General features: G+C 41.7%; 1 protein-coding gene across 7 annotated transcripts in view; it reads left to right on the forward strand.

Moving 5' to 3' along the window:
* The first annotated feature begins 276 nt into the window (after positions 1-276).
* Positions 277-15,970, forward strand: part of LOC149455491 (E1A-binding protein p400-like) — a 201,517-nt gene continuing 185,823 nt past the window's right edge. For all 7 annotated transcript variants that reach the window (XR_016314044.1, XM_089686148.1, XM_089686151.1 and 4 more), the window contains exons 1-2: positions 277-368; positions 13,843-15,204. Coding sequence is in view for 6 of the 7 variants with exons in the window: in XM_089686148.1 (XP_089542274.1) it covers positions 13,882-15,204 (1,323 nt within the window). In the remaining variant the exon portion in view is untranslated. The remainder of the gene's footprint in view (positions 369-13,842; positions 15,205-15,970) is intronic.

Below are 15,970 nucleotides of genomic sequence, written 5' to 3' on the forward strand. Positions count from 1 at the left end.
TTCTATTTGAGTTAAAGTCATAAAAAGTCACAATGAAGCCATTGCATTTTTTATTACTTTATTGTTGGTTTTGGTGTTTTGATTTTTTTCGTGGCTCTTCATTGAACCCTGGTGGCGGTCCTTGATCTCCTGTGGACTTGATTGTACGATGTGTACAGTACACACACACTACATAGAAATAGATGGGAGGGCAGGAGTGCAGGCGATGCGGAGAACACACTCAGCAGCGGCCTCTAGCGGCAGATGACGGAAGTCTTTGTTGTGTTGTGTCCTGTGCCGGACACCGCAGTGAGAGATTCTCCGCCGGAGATCCGGAGTGTCTTTTGTGAGTGTGGCGGGCGGAGGAGAGGCGCCGGAGCGTGTGTGGGGTGAGTGTGAAGGTGCTGGGGGTTCGGGGGGAGTGTGGCAGGACTCGGGGAGGAGGGAGGTTGTGGCGGGCTGGTCACAAGGAGAACTTTCCGCACTCACACAAACAACGTGTGGAGGCGCCGCTTCTTCCTTATCCGTGTGTGTGCGCTCCCCTCCTCCTCCCAGCGGGGGCGGTGCGGGCCCGGAGCGGCCTATGTGTGTGTATGGAGGCTCAGGCCTACACCGAGTCCCGGGCTAAGCCCTGCTCAGAGAACTTCCTTCCTCTCCATTGTGTGTCTCCGGCCTGAGCTGAGGGCCCGAGGGAGCGGGATGGGGGTCAGAGTCTGTGCAGGAGCGTCTGGTCACCACTGTATTTACTAACACATCGTACGGGGAGCCCACAGCTGCCGACTCTTCCTTCTCCGTACAATATCTCCAACATACACTATGCAATCTGATTGTACAATCCCAATAAGGCTGGCCATATGCTATGCAATCTGATTGTACAACCTTAGTAAGGCTGGCCATATGCTATACAATCTGATTGTACAATCCTAATAAGGCTGGGCATATGCTATGCAATCTGATTGTACAATCCTAATAAGGCTGGGCATATGCTATTCAATCTGATTGTACAACCTTAGTAAGGCTGGCCATATGCTATACAATCTGATTGTACAACCTTAGTAAGGCTGGCCATATGCTATACAATCTGATTGTACAACCTTAGTAAGGCTGGCCATATGCTATGCAATCTGATTGTACAACCTTAGTAAGGCTGACCATATGCTATGCAATCTGATTGTACAACCTTAATAAGGCTGACCATACGCTATACAATCTGATTGTACAATCCTAATAAGGCTGGCCATATGCTATGCAATCTGATTGTACAATCCTAATAAGGCTGACCATACGCTATACAATCTGATTGTACAATCCTAATAAGGCTGGCCATATGCTATACAATCTGATTGTACAATCCTAATAAGGCTGGCCATATGCTATACAATCTGATTGTACAATCCTAATAAGGCTGAGGATCTCATTTAGGGCCGGTTTATACTATAAAAATGCAGTCCAGATGCGTTCCGGATGTGTTTTTTGCACGTGTGTTTTTTTGCATGTTCCTGATGTGTTTTTTGCACGTGTGTTTTTTTTGCATGTTCCGGATGTGTTTTTTGCACGTGTGTTTTTTGCACGTTCCGGATGTGTTTTTTGCACGCGTGTTTTTTTGCACGTTCCGGATGTGTTTTTTGCACGTGTGTTTTTTTGCATGTTCCGGATGTGTTTTTTTGCATGTTCCGGATGTGTTTTTTGCACGTGTGTTTTTTTGCATGTTCCGGATGTGTTTTTTGCACGCGTGTTTTTAGCACGTTCTGGTGTGTTTTTGATGCATTTTTGACGCATTCCAGTTCATTTTTTCTCCTCTTTTTCTTCAATGTAAATAGAAACATGCGTTCCACTGCATTTTTGATGCGTTTTACTGTGTCCCAGTACAGTTTTGTGCAGGAAAAATGCAGCATGTTCTACTTTTTTTCTGCAACTGGAACTCACTGGAACTGCAAGCACTGATGTGAACTATGACATTGACAAACAGAGAACCTACTTTCTGTGCGTTTTGGATGCAGAAAAAGCGCATGTAGTGTGAACTGGCCCCTAACCTAGAAGTAAAGGCAGGACTGTGGTCTCCAAACTGCCTCCCTTTGCTTGCATTTATCTGACCCATTATTTCCCCCCAGTGTTGTAGGACTATTTCTCCTGTGACTGGACACAGTCTGCACCCCCTGAAGTCTGAAGGACAGTAAAATTGCCCTTTGTTTAGAAAGTTTGGAGAGCCCAGTTATACCCCATATCAGTCTGTTTTTGCCATCTGTGTCCCATTGGAGATATTTCCCTTTACTTCCTGTCCCATAGCCAAAACAGGAAGTGAGAGGAAATCCCTGCAAAGTGGGGGAATATGTTTTTTTTCCCTAGAACTAGTGTCCCTATTGGAAGATTTCCCCTCTGTTCATTGTCTGGGGACAACCCAAAATTTGAGTTTTTTTTTTTCTTCAATCCCAATGATAATGGTAAAGATGACAAATAGGATGAATCCCCATAACAAGGACACAGACAGCAATACAAATGTCAGGTGTTCTTCTTCTTATTATTATACAGGATTTATATAGCACCAACAGTTTGCTCAGCACTTTACAATATAACGGGAGACAATACAGCAACAATACAGTTCAATACAAGAGGGATAGGAGGGCCCTGATCCTTGGAGCTTACAATCTAAGATTCTTATGTCTCTCCATTCTATCCACAACTAAAAAAAAAAATGTTCCCCTTAGTTTACTTTATAGCTCACAGCAGGTGTGTGTTGTTCCCCCCAATATAAATGCACGCACAGCGTTTTCCATGTATTTCATTGGCTCTAGTTCACACTAGTGCAGAAAAAAAAAGTAGAACATGCTGCATTTTTTTCTGCACAGAACTGTACTGGAACATAGCAAAACGCATTGAAACGGATTGTGGTGTGAAGTGTAAGCAAAAAATGCATCTACAGTGCGTTTTTGTGGTGTGAACTGGCCCTGAAAGTACAACTTTTTTTTTTCATTTTGGATAAAATTAAAGCTGGCCATACACTAGTCGAAAAATCATTTGAACGGGTTTCCAAAATATGAACACGTGTTCCTACGGGCAAACAATATTGCCATCATGTAATGACCGAATTTTGACCGATAAATCATTCAGTGGACATAGATGAATCATTTTGTTTGTGTTTTTTGCTTCTGGATCACATGTGCTCAGTGCCAGCAGTTGGGTTTTTAAAGGGTGAGAAGCACATTAACCTTTCAATTGATCATCCGTTCAGCAGAAGGTTTCCAAACTTTTCCTTTGATTTTTTTTTTTTTGGCTCAAAAATGTCACTACTGATTTTCGATTTGTGCCCATTAACTGGATGAAAAACGAACGGACTGTCCAGATGACAGATTTTTGAACGACATTTCATCCAGTGTATGGCCACCATTAGTGAAGGTTAATCCCTGACAGTTCTTTTTGCCATCTGTGTGCCATTGTGGAAATTTCACTTCCTGTCCCAAAGCCAAAACAGGAAGTGAAAGAAAATCCCACCAGAACTAGTGTCCTCATTGGAAGATTTTCCCTCTATCACTGTTGTGAGGACAGCCCAGGATTTGGGGTTTACATTCACTCACAGTGATAACGGGTGAATCTCCCTAATAGGGACACAGGCAGCGATAAAAACCTGAAAGGTGTTCTAATCCCTCTTCACTTTGTGAAACAAAAGTTTTTCCTTTAGTTATACTTTAAGGTGGCCATACACTATGCAGTTTGATTGTACTGATTCCTTTAGATTCACCAAAATTGAGGACACATCCAACCAACCCATTCAAGTAGTATCCAATCAGATAGGCCCTCCAGCTACATTGTTGATGATAAATCTAAAGGCGATTGTACAATCAGATTGTATATGTACGGGTCGGCAACTGTGGCCTGCCAATTGTTGTGGAACTGCAAGTCCCATCATGCCTCTGGTAGTCATGCTTGTAACTGTCTGTCTTGCAATGCCTCATGGGACATGTAGTTCCACAACAGCTGAAGGGTCACAGTTGCTCACCCTGGTATAGTATATGTAGCGAAAGGGCCTGCCTGATTGGATAATTATTAAATGGATTGTTTGGGTTTGTCCTCATATTACCTCCTTTTGGCTAAGTTAAAGTATAAGTGAACCCTCACCTTGTAAAGTAGAGATAAAAGGCCAAACATTTGTGTATACATATAAAACGCATTATAAATCGTTTCCCCCTCTTTATAAGTGATCACATAATCCTCTTTCTCAGCTGAATAAGGAGCTCAAGGAGGAGAAACAGCACACTGCTCTTCCCAGTGAATGGCTATACAGGAGCAAAGGGGGTGTGTCAGCACAAGTCTGACCATTGGAGGAGAGCAGGTTGAGTTCCCAGAACAGCTAGAGAACTGACCACAGCATGTTCTCCTGCCTAGTGTGGTCAGTTTTAATGGGAAAGCAGAGGGACTGTCGGGAACACCAGGGATTTCATTCAAAGGAAGCAATACAAAGAGAATAGGATACTTTGTTCCTACGACTACATGGTATATCAGGAATATAAAATGTCAGATTTACTTATATGAGCACTGACAGGTAAAGTGAATAACATTCTTTCAGTACAGTGGCATCTGAAAGTGGTGGGATTTGATATATTGGGTAGCAATGAACATGTTGTCCCTGAAGTCAATGTGTTGAAAGCAGAAAAAAATGGGAAAGGGTAAGGATTTAAGTGACTGACAAGGAAGGGGTGCAGGAATTGCACCTGTTCCTGCACCCGGAAACACCCATAGCCAAATTACGCTGCTGCTACGAGTCGCACTGGGCTGCCATTCATCCCAACCTGCAGTGTGTTTGCAGGTGTGGGGACTGCAAGGAAATCACATGGTCTCAAGAACCATGTGATTTCCCTGCCGGAAGTGTTTTTGAAAAGCTGCATGCACCTTTTGTCTGTGGGGAAACGTGGGCACAGCAGCCCATTCAAATGAAAGGGCTGCCATGCTTAAGGAAATGCGGACCACATGGCCCACGGTAGTGTAAACCAAGGGTTACTGCAGAGGAGGCATAGCGTCTCTTCTACAATAAAGAGCTGCCTACTCACAATTTCTACCATTTTTAGCTTTAGCTCCACCAAAGCCCAACTCCAGGTAATGATCCTTGCAGTGGAGCCCCCTGCTACAGAGGTATTTTTTTTTTTCTCCCCCCTGCATCCTGGAGTTGGGCTTTTTGGCTTTCCTGTTCTTCCACCATCCCTGCAATCTTCAATATTTGAAGAGCTACAACATCCAGCAGAATGTTCACATCCAACATGCTTCCAGGTGTGTCAGATACCTGTTCACTGCACGCTGTGGTTCCGTTTGCTGGCCCCTGTGTTATCTGTACTGAAGTAAGGGTTGGCGGGTGTTAACCATGGGTTCCGATAAACCCAGACATGTTTCCGAAGTGAATTCTGTTGTAGGCCCTAACTTCTCAAGACTGAAGATTCCAGGAATGGGTGGCAGGACAGGTCAGTACTGGGGCTTGTTTACACCAGGTGCAGTGTGGGAATGCATGAAAAAAATCACACGTTTTCCCGCAGAAGAGCTTTGCCTTTACAGACGCATGCAGGTGCCATTATTTTATAAGCAGACGCTTGCCTCTGTGCCTGTCAAAATGCACAAGGTGTTGCCTGCACCTTTTTTGCTTGTTTTACGCACGTAGGACAGACCGCTGACATTTTTTGGGCTGTCCCAAACGTGATGCACAGAAACGCGCAAAAAAAACATACATGCTCAGTGGCACTTCCTGATGTGAATGAGCCCTTGATGTTCTTTTTGTATTTTTTTTTTTTTTTTTTTTTTTAGGGACATAACCTATTTCCAACAAAATTTTAAATTGAGAACTGCCTGACAGGTTGTGCTCCAATTCAGTGCTTTTCCAAAGAGACTATCTCTCACTTATTTTCCTGGTTTCCACAGTTTCACCATAAGGGGAAGTCTCCAACAGCAACCTAGATAGCAATACTTTTTTTTTGGGGGGGGGGGGGGAGATGGAGGGTTGCCCCCCTGTCAGATTTTTATTGCTGTCTCTGTTGGAGATTGTCACATACTTTCTGTTCAGTGATATCACTGCTAATGTGATGGTATGTAAGGAGCCACAGAGAACAGCAGAGATCCATCAGGGGTTGCAATACTTCTTCAAAATCTTAAAATTAAAAAAAAAAGTTAGATGGACTTACACCTTTAAAAATAAACATACATCAGAAAGTATTCGAGTTATTCCATGTCATCCTTTAATGTACTGGATGTATAGTATTTTGTGTCATTTTCCCAGCAGTAAACGGGATGTGTGATTGCTGCATTAAAAACTAGAATTGTCAATTTTCAGTCAATAGCGCGATTGCATAAACTAAATATAAAGAATATAAAATTAATGAAAGCAGTGCTAAAAAACATAAAGTGCTTATACAAAGAAAAAAAATTTCTTATACCAATAAAATGCTACTGTTAATATAGTAATATTGTTTGTGTAAATATCCTCACATTAAACAATATAGTATTGATACTAAAAATTGCAAAATTTCATAAAGTGAAAACAAATAAATTTTGTTATATCAAAGTGCAATAAAGTGCTGAAAAAAAGTGTCCACTCCACCACATGTCATGATCAAGTGTTCATGATTTGTGTATCCAGAAAGTGTTCATATAAATGTGACCAAGAAAATCCAAAGATCAGATGTGTTCCACACAAAATTGAATTATCATTAATGCTCCACACAAAAAGAAACCAAAATCTGTTCACACTTTTGGACAGCTTAAACTCACCAAAGATCGTGGACCTCTTTGTAAGAAAGAAGGTCAATAACTCTTAATGTTGTCAATTCACTCTCTTTCTCCTCCATAGACCAGGCGTTAACTCCACTCAACAATTAAAATAAACAAAGGTGGGACTCGTGTAAAACCATTTTAAACCATTTCATTTTTTAAATATAAAAATTAAACACTCACATTTGTCAGTGTCCATATTACTATTGGCATAATATCCAATCATATACATATAGTGGAAGCCGCTGCTGCTATGTTCCACTATATGGACTGCCTACCTCCAATCCAGTCCGCTAAATAAGAAACAGAAGGGGATTCGTCCTCCATCTAGATGTATTGAATCGGAGGGCATGGGTGTCCATGTTCGCTGTGCTGATACTGAGCGAATACTGACCTGTCATCCACCCGCACTGCGCTGATCAGCAGGGTACAGATCCTCTGCTGATCCAAACAGTCTGCCCTGTGTGAAATGGACCTTACTTGTGTTTTTCTGCAGTTTGAAGCGCTTTGCTTTTTGTGCTCTTATTTTTATTTCTGCATTGGTTTGTCCTGAAAGTATTACAACAGTAGCTGAAGTAACTTTATAACTGAAAGAAAATCCCAATTTTTGGGTGGCCCCAGCACAGTAATAGAGGGGAAATCTTACATGGGGACACTAAAATCTTTTGCCTCTAGTTCTACTTTAGGTAGAACTTGACACAGTGGGAACATTGTGAAAATAATATTATGGTGACTCCAGTTTCTTTCAATTAAACCCTGCTTAATTTATGTTTCTGCAGATCAGTTAAATGTACACCTAAAAATAGGTGTACAATATTTTTATTGTCTAGGTATCATGACCTACGTTGTTTGATGTTCAAAATCTCTTGTATTTTATACTAATGGTATTTTTAAATTTGGTAATTTTAAAGTGATCTCATTGGCATCTTGGAGGATTAATGGGTTTGCAGTGCTTTATGGTTTGCATTTTTAAAACAATTCTGTTGGATTTTGTTGCTCTTTATTGCACTAAAGCCTGCAGGTCAACACACCCTGTATAGATTTTCATGCCTTGTGCTTAGATAAAAATGGATGGAAAAATCCAGGTAGCTGCAATGACACTTAGAAAACAAAAGTTACTTTGTGTCATTTTCAAACCCGAATGCTGTGTTTCCCTGCATTCCATAGAAGTGCAATCTTATGCAACATATTTGCATAATATTGCACCACGATGCATAGAAACATGTGTATATACATCAAAACACACAATAGGTCAGAGGAAATATGCCTTTGAAAAAATATATGTAGAAAAACACATGCAAATGTGTATCAGTGCGCATAAAAAGGCATAAAAACACCAAAATGCAGGTCACTGCAGGCGCATTTTTTTTTTTTTTTTTAATAATCTTTATTTATAAAAAGCATTTTTTGAGAAGTACAGAAAACAGTAAGATTGATGCCACCTAAATAGCCATCGACCCAGAAACATTCAAGATATCTGAAAAATCAATTCTAACAGCAAGACAACATTTTATCAGGCAATAAGTCGAGAACCATAACTATATGGTGAGCCTGCGAAACTATACAAACAAGGTTGGCATCCTATCCACATATGCAGAAAAGAGAAAAAAAAACAGTAGAAGAGAATAAAGAAAAAGAGTGAAGAACAGAAACAGCAAGACAAGGGTAGAACAGGGATGTCAAGCCACTGAACGTAGCAGGGACTCGTAATCACTAGAACAGGTAAAGAGAGACCAATGGGCCCACTGCTGGTGAACTTGTCTTCCTGTCCATGAAGTGCAGCCAAAATACTTTCCATTGAGTATATTTCTTCAATCCTAGTCAGCCACATGGAGGTAGAAGGGGGAACCTCCTGTTTCCAGAGAGACGGTATGCAAGCACGAGCAGCATTGATCATATGTACAAATAAGGAGTTCTTATAATGTTTCCTGGAGAGGTCAGAATGGAGCAATAGATACCTAGCTGGGTCTTCCCCTAGGTCAAAATCTGTCAAGCGTTTAATAAGATCTCTAACTTGTGACCAAAATTTGACTAGTTTTCTACAGGACCAAAATATATGTAGGAACGAGCCGTCTCCCTCCCCACAATGCCAGCAGATCCTTGTTGCCTCTGGATAGATCTGATGTAAAATGACCGGGACCCGATACCAACGTGTGAGCAACTTGTATCCCAACTCAGCCGGTTGACTGAGCAAATTGTAGGCCAACGAGATTGCATGGGAGGTAGAATCAGGGTTAACACAAAGATCCTCAAAAGGTGCATTAGGTCCCAGGTCTATCCCTCTATGGGTCAGGGAGGACAAGAAATTAACGAGTTGATGTAATCTCCAATTGTCAAAGGGTGGAGACAATTGGAGACATCCGCTGTATTTCTACCAGGGCCTTCATCTGCTGACCAGCCATGAAATCCCGAAGACGGAATTTGCCTCTAGAAAAGAGAGACAGGATTCTCCCATCCGAGATCCTTGGCGGAAAGCAAGTGTTACCCAATATAGGATATAATCGGGAAATCGTAGAACGCACTAGCTGACCATACTTGCATCATTTTATGACCCCTAGAGTAGCGCCTATCAAAGGGTGGGTTTTGACAGCTGGAAGTCTGCTAAGATCCATCCACGGTAGACAGTGAAGAGGACCATCCGTGAAACACTGCTCCATCTCTATCCATTGTCTATGACCCCTGTCCCCACACCAAGCGAGGATCCTAGCAAGATGTGCCGCAGAGAAATAACGAACTGGGTTTGGGAAAGCTGGCCCCGAGAAGAGGATTGGGGCTACTCTGTGAGAATAGATGGCGTCGATCCAAGTAAGGAATCTCTGTCCCACTCCCACATGTCTGAGTGTCTCCTTCAGGAAAAGCCAGTCCACCCTGTCAAAAGCCTTCGCATCCGCGGAAAGCCGACACATGGAGAGTTTTCGGGAATGAGCCCAGTGAACGACATTCAGGACCCTGGTTTTATTGTCCTTGGCTTCCTTAGATGGCATAAAACCCACCTGGTCAGGATGGATTATCTCCTGGAGAGGCCGCAGTTGAAGTGAAAGGATTTTCGTAAAGATTCTCGAATGACAGAGGAAAACTTCCCATGTACATAGTTATGTTCCAGTTTAGAATCAGAAGTGTTGTAATGTGCAAGTGACCCTTTATTTGCAAATAAATAAGGAAATTAATCATGGTAACAATATTAATAATATCAATAATGTTTAGTAAAAATCGTATTAATCAGGGCTTGAAAAATCCCAGGCACCAGGTCACCAAGGCGACTAGAAAATGCAGCCTGGCGCCTGGGCTTTTGTCAGCCCATTCACTGTTGGCACCAGGCATGAGCAATTCCTATCGCTCGATACTCCCAGATATGCAGGATAGTTTTAACATCTAAAAACAAAACAAGAAAAAAACTTTAGTGGGGACTAGCAGGAAGAAGGAAAGGTGAACCACGATGCGCACGGATTGGGTAATGCCAAAGGAAAGGGGAGTGTGGGAGAACCTTTCCACGCAGCAGCAGCGGATCTACCGGGGGAAGGGGCAGAGAATACATGGAGGTGCATGTATATGAAGAAGAGAAAAAAAAAAACTTAAGCTCCAACACTCCCCTTTCCTTTGGCATTAGCCAATCCGTACGTATCGTGGTTCACCTCTCCCCCTCCCTGCTAGTCCCCATGCGCTGTGCTGGAGACAAGTAGGGAGGTGAACAGAGTTTGGCTCACACAGCATATTACACATGATTACAACACATACACATTAAAAATTTTAACCCTAACAACTTCAAGTGTTAATGCTTCACACTTGAGACTTTGAAAGGGACATGCATCCCTTGAAATTACCTAGTGAGAAAACTGTCTCATTCAGTTGCATTGTAACTGAATGAGCCACTGTTTTTTTTAATAAATTAAATAAAATAAAAGCCATAAGTTACTTATAATTGCCCGACTCATGGGACTGCCAGGATAAATCTAAGTAATGTATAGCTTTTATTTTTTTATGCCATTTTATACTCTGAACAGAAAACTGACACATTGCATAAAACATCTGGTGTGTCACATCAGAATATATTGTCTGCATAAGTTAACCGCAGACATACTGCTACAGGGAAGCACAGGTGCGCAAAATAACGTATATATGCATGATTTTGCATTTTTAGGTAGGGGGCGCACGCGCCCTACCCATGCTGTCATTCGCGGCTGTCAATCACCAGGTTCTTGCTGGTAATTACTCGCTGGCACCCGGTGATTCACGAGCATCTCCCGACAGGGAGGAGAACTGTATGTAAAAAATACAGTTCTCCCTGTCAGCTTGTGCACACTGATTTGGATGACTGTACACAGCACAGCCATCCAAAGCAGTGTGTTTATAGTGAAAGACACAGCACAGAGTAAAACAGCACACAGTTAACCCTTTGATATCCCCACAAGTTAACACCTTCCTGCACAGTGCCATTAGTACAGTATCGGTGCTTTTTTTTTTTTTTTTTTTCTTTAGCACTGATCACTGTATTGGTGTCACTGGGGATGTCAGTGACACCATGTTATTCCCACCCCCCCCCGTGTCAGAATGCCCGCAGTCCCGCTATAATTTGCTGATCACCACCTTTACTAGTAAAAGTTAAAAAAAAACAAAAACCCAGTATATATTCCGCCATTTGTAAAAGCCATAACTTTCACGTAGACCAATTCATTTACACATATTGGGATTTTTTTTAGCAAAGACGTGATAGAATACATTTTGGTCTAAATTTATGACGAAATTAGATTTTTTAAAAGTCAAAAATATTCTGGTTTTCTCAAAATTGTCAGTCTTTTTTTTTTTTTTATAGCGCAAAAAATAAAAACCGCACAGGCGATCAAATACCACTGAAACAAAGCTCGGGGGGGGGGGGGGGGGGAAGGACAGAAGTTTCATTTGGGTGCAGTGTTGCTCGACTGCACAATTGTCAGTTAAAGTAACGCAGCTCTGTAACGCAAAAAATGGCCTGGTCAAGAAGGGGGGTAAATCCTCAGAAGTGGTTAAATGCCCATGATGTTTGGTTCTAGTCGAATTTATGTGTAAATTTAAGATCTATTATTTTTGTCATTGAAAATAAAGTTAAAAAAAAAATGGCTCCTAACTTTTTTTAGCTGTATCATATATTCCAAGTAAATTTGTCAAGCTCGGGTATTAATAATAATAATAATAATAATAATAATTAATAATAATAATGTTGTGAATGATCACTATCATAGTGGTTCCAAAGGCTGAGGATTTTTTTCTTTTAACTTATTGCATTCTCTGAATTATAGTTAAAAAAAAAAAACCCTGCATGCAACACCCCCCTTTTCCCCAGCCTCCCTTTATACTTGCCTGATCTCAATTCAGCGCTGTGCATGAGAGCAGAAGCTCTCCTTGCTCTGTCCTTTCTCATTGGCTTAAAGATAGCAGCAGGGGCCATGTCAATCACAGCCAGTGAGGTGGAGGTGTGGCCAAGCTGTGCTGTGTGTGTCTATGGACACACAGAGCTGGCTTGGGAACAAGCCCGCACGGGTACCCCTTTAGCAAACCGCTTGCTAGGGTGGGTACTCGGTGGGGGGGAGCCAGAAACGCCAGCAGGGACCTAAGAAATGGAGGATCAGCTGCTTTATGCAAAAACATTGCACAGAGCAGGCCAGTATGACATGTTTGTTTATTTTATAAAAAAGTAACATTTGATTCTTTAGTCCTGGTTGACACTAATGTGGTGCGTGAAACCTCATGTGATTCGGACTGGAATCGCACTGCATTCCTGTTCAAATCACATGCAGTACTTTGCAGTGCTGCAGCCCATTCATTTTGTATGGCTCAAATCGCACTGCACCCGCAAAGAAAAGATACTGGAATTGGATCACATGGGTGTTCACACACGAGATCCAATTCCGCCAATGCACTGCGTTTTGTGACCTTTTTTTGGGCTGTTAACCATGACACATGCAGAAGTTCGCATAAACCCTTTATTTGTCGTCTAAGAGATAATCCAAGTACTGGTAAACTGTATACTGCTATCCATTTATCACTATCTCAGACATTTTATATCTCCTTAAAGAAAAAATCTTTTATTATCCTGCATACGATCATTCTTTCAAGTGTACGAAAATTAATTTTGTTGCTTTATTTTTTCGGTTTGCACTTGTTTCCGATTATTTGTGGCTCATTTTATTATTTAAGGACGAATACTGTACTAACTAAATGAAAATCATTAAAAAAAGAAGTATGGGATTAGGTTTTTCCCCCCAAAGTTATGCTTACCTAGGTGGATGCAGCATCGGTCCCCCTCTGGCTGTGAAAACTCATTGATCACATGATTGCTGTGTTCTCATAGCTTAGCTGCTTTGTCAGTCTCTGCTGTCTGCTCTACCAACCCCCCCCCATTTGACATTGGCTCTCGAAAGCAGTATGCTAATGAACAGAAAATCGGAGGATGATTCCAAATACGGATATTTCTGTCCGATTTTCTAATAATGTGTACTAGGCTTGAAGTATACATGAACCCTTTTAAACAACCCATTCAGTTTAAAATAAAGATGAGAGACAAACATTTGCCACAAAGCTGACCACGCTGTGCTCTCATGCCTACCATGGTCTGTTTTTAGTAGGAAACCAGAGGGAATGGCAGGATTATCAGGGATTTCACACAAAGGAAGTCATACAAAGAGAACAGGATACTTTTTCATTCAAATACATGGTACAGAAGGCGTCTATCAGGAATTTGTTGGGTTTACATTTTTTTTTTTTTTTTTTTTGAAGTGACAGGAACAGTTAGCTATAATTCTGAATATAATTCATGCAAGAAATACTTTAGTGCATGGAAATCCTTTTTTTTTTTTTTTTTTTTTTTACCGCAAACAATTATGTGCATATTTCTGGAGAACCTAGCATTTCTGTCCTATTTAATTGTGAACAGATATCTTTGAGGATTTTGGAAGTTTGATTCATATATGGTGGTCATTTTACCACTGCTGTACATATGAAAAATGTTATTGAACACACAAATAATGTGGATTTTATATATTTGTGTGAAAAACTATTACGACCGTATTCTTTCCTGTTTTTACACTTGTGTTCATCATCACTTGTATCAAAGCTAATTATGGTTTTTTTTTTTTTTTTTTTCAGGATACATAGATTCAATTGTGCTTGGGGGCTGGGGTTATAATGCCCCATGGTAGCAGCCCCCAGGATACTCAATCTATACCTCAGCCACCTAAAAACAGCTCAGGGAATGATGGCGAGCAGCAGAGGCCTCAAAAAGCCACACCCCAATCTCCTGCACAGTCCTTTTCACCCGCAGTCAGTTCTGCTGGTCCACAATCACCCAGCTACCAAATACAGCAACTCATAATGAGCCGAAATCCAGTTGCTGGTCAGAATGTGAACATTACATTACAGAATGTGGGACAAGTGGTGGCTGGTAACCAGCAGATTACTCTGACTTCACTACCAATAGCAAGTCCAGCCTCTCCTGGGTTTCAGTTCAGTTCCCAGCCAAGGAGGTTTGAACATGGATCCCCTTCCTATATTCAGGTCACTTCCCCAATGTCTCAGCAAGTCCAAACACAGAGTCCGACACAGCCCAGCTCTGTGCCAATCCAAGCAATACAAGGCGTTCGAACAGCAACAGCTGGAGCTAGCTTGGGAATGTGTAGCCAGAGTCCCACTCATGGATTTGTAGATGCAAGTTTGTTTGTTAGACAGCTTAGTCTTGGTGCTCCTGGCACTGGACACTTTGTCTTTCAGGAGGGCTCTGGAATTACTCAGATAACACCCGGAACACAAGTGCATCTTCCTTCTAGTACCTCCACACCAGTTCAGACACGTACTTTGTTGCACTCCAATTCACAGTCTGCTGGCACTGTTCATCAATTTGGTTCACAGAATACTGTTGCAGCAGGAACCGGTATACAAACCTTGGCAACTTCAAGCCACCTGACAGCCACCAATATACCTACGCAAATAAGCAGTATTATACAAGGACAGTTCATTCAACAGCCACAGGTTATACATGGCCAGCAGCTGGGAAGGACCCTCAGCTTTGATAGGACTTCTGGTGGAATGATAGCGGGTGTTGCGGGGACCTCAACCTTTGGTGTATCATCACAACAAACTCCAACAAGTCCATCTCGGGCTTCTGCTCCTCAGGGACTCTCTAGTCTTCCTCTTACTCCAACAATGAGTAGCACCTTAAAAAAGCAAACTAAAAGGCATGAAGAGATCCCACCTGCAAGTGCTGAAGATGCTCGGTTGAGAAAACAGTGTTTGGATCATCACTACAAAAACATGATCATCCTCAAGGAAAATGTTAGGGAGTATCTGATTGAAATATTCTTTCTGCAGCAGTGTCAAGGAAACATGATGGATTACCTGGCATTCAGAAAGAAGCCTCCATTATCCCTTCAACACTTTCTAAAACAAAATGATTTGGATCTGGAAGTGGAAGAGGAAGAAGTGCAAATAAATTCTATGGCCATTGCAATGCCGGTAAGTTTGTTTACTTTGTTCCATGATTAAGTCCTCATGAACACTGGACGTTTTTACACCTGCTGTTTTTGGCTTTTCATGTTTTTTTCTACAGCCAGTAAACCCCCCAGTATGTTATCCTATGTGTCCATGCACACATAGACTGTAATCAACATTTTTTGGCTGGAAAAAAACCCCTAGGCTAGTGGGTTTCTAGAGGAGTTTTTTAGCTAAAACGCCACAAACCGGCGTTTTTTGACCCCCCAATTTTTTTTCGTTTTTTGGTATAGAAACACTGGAAAACGACGCTAAACACTAATGCAAAAGCACTGACTTTACACAGCTAACGTTACCAGTGTTGTCAAAACGCCCAGTGTACATGGAGCCCAATGGTTGAAAGACATTACAATTAAAAGCATATGTCATTGCCAATCCTGATAATTAACTTTTCTGATTTGCTTTCTATATGTGTATTAAATATACCCTTAAGGTGTTACTAAACCCACAACAGTAAAATCAGTCTGTATATGCAGTAAAGGATGCTTGTTATACTCACTGTGGAACCTAAGGGGTTAATCCTCTGCATTGTGTAAAAAGGCTGTGTGATCCTGACTCCTCTGATCCTTCCCTTCTTCCAGTGTCCCCCTCTTATCTCATGATAAGACATATTGTGTGGAGACACACTGCACATGCTCAGTTTGATGTGTATTGCTAGAGTGTTTTTTTGTTTTTCTTGGGAGAGTGTTTGTGATCAGCACAGGACCAATCAGCACGGTCTAGACAGAGG

The sequence above is a fragment of the Staurois parvus genome, unplaced genomic scaffold, assembly GCF_062004578.1.
Source record: "Staurois parvus isolate SC_StPar_1 unplaced genomic scaffold, SC_StPar_1.0 ptg000392l, whole genome shotgun sequence".
Taxonomy (NCBI): Eukaryota; Metazoa; Chordata; class Amphibia; order Anura; family Ranidae; genus Staurois; species Staurois parvus.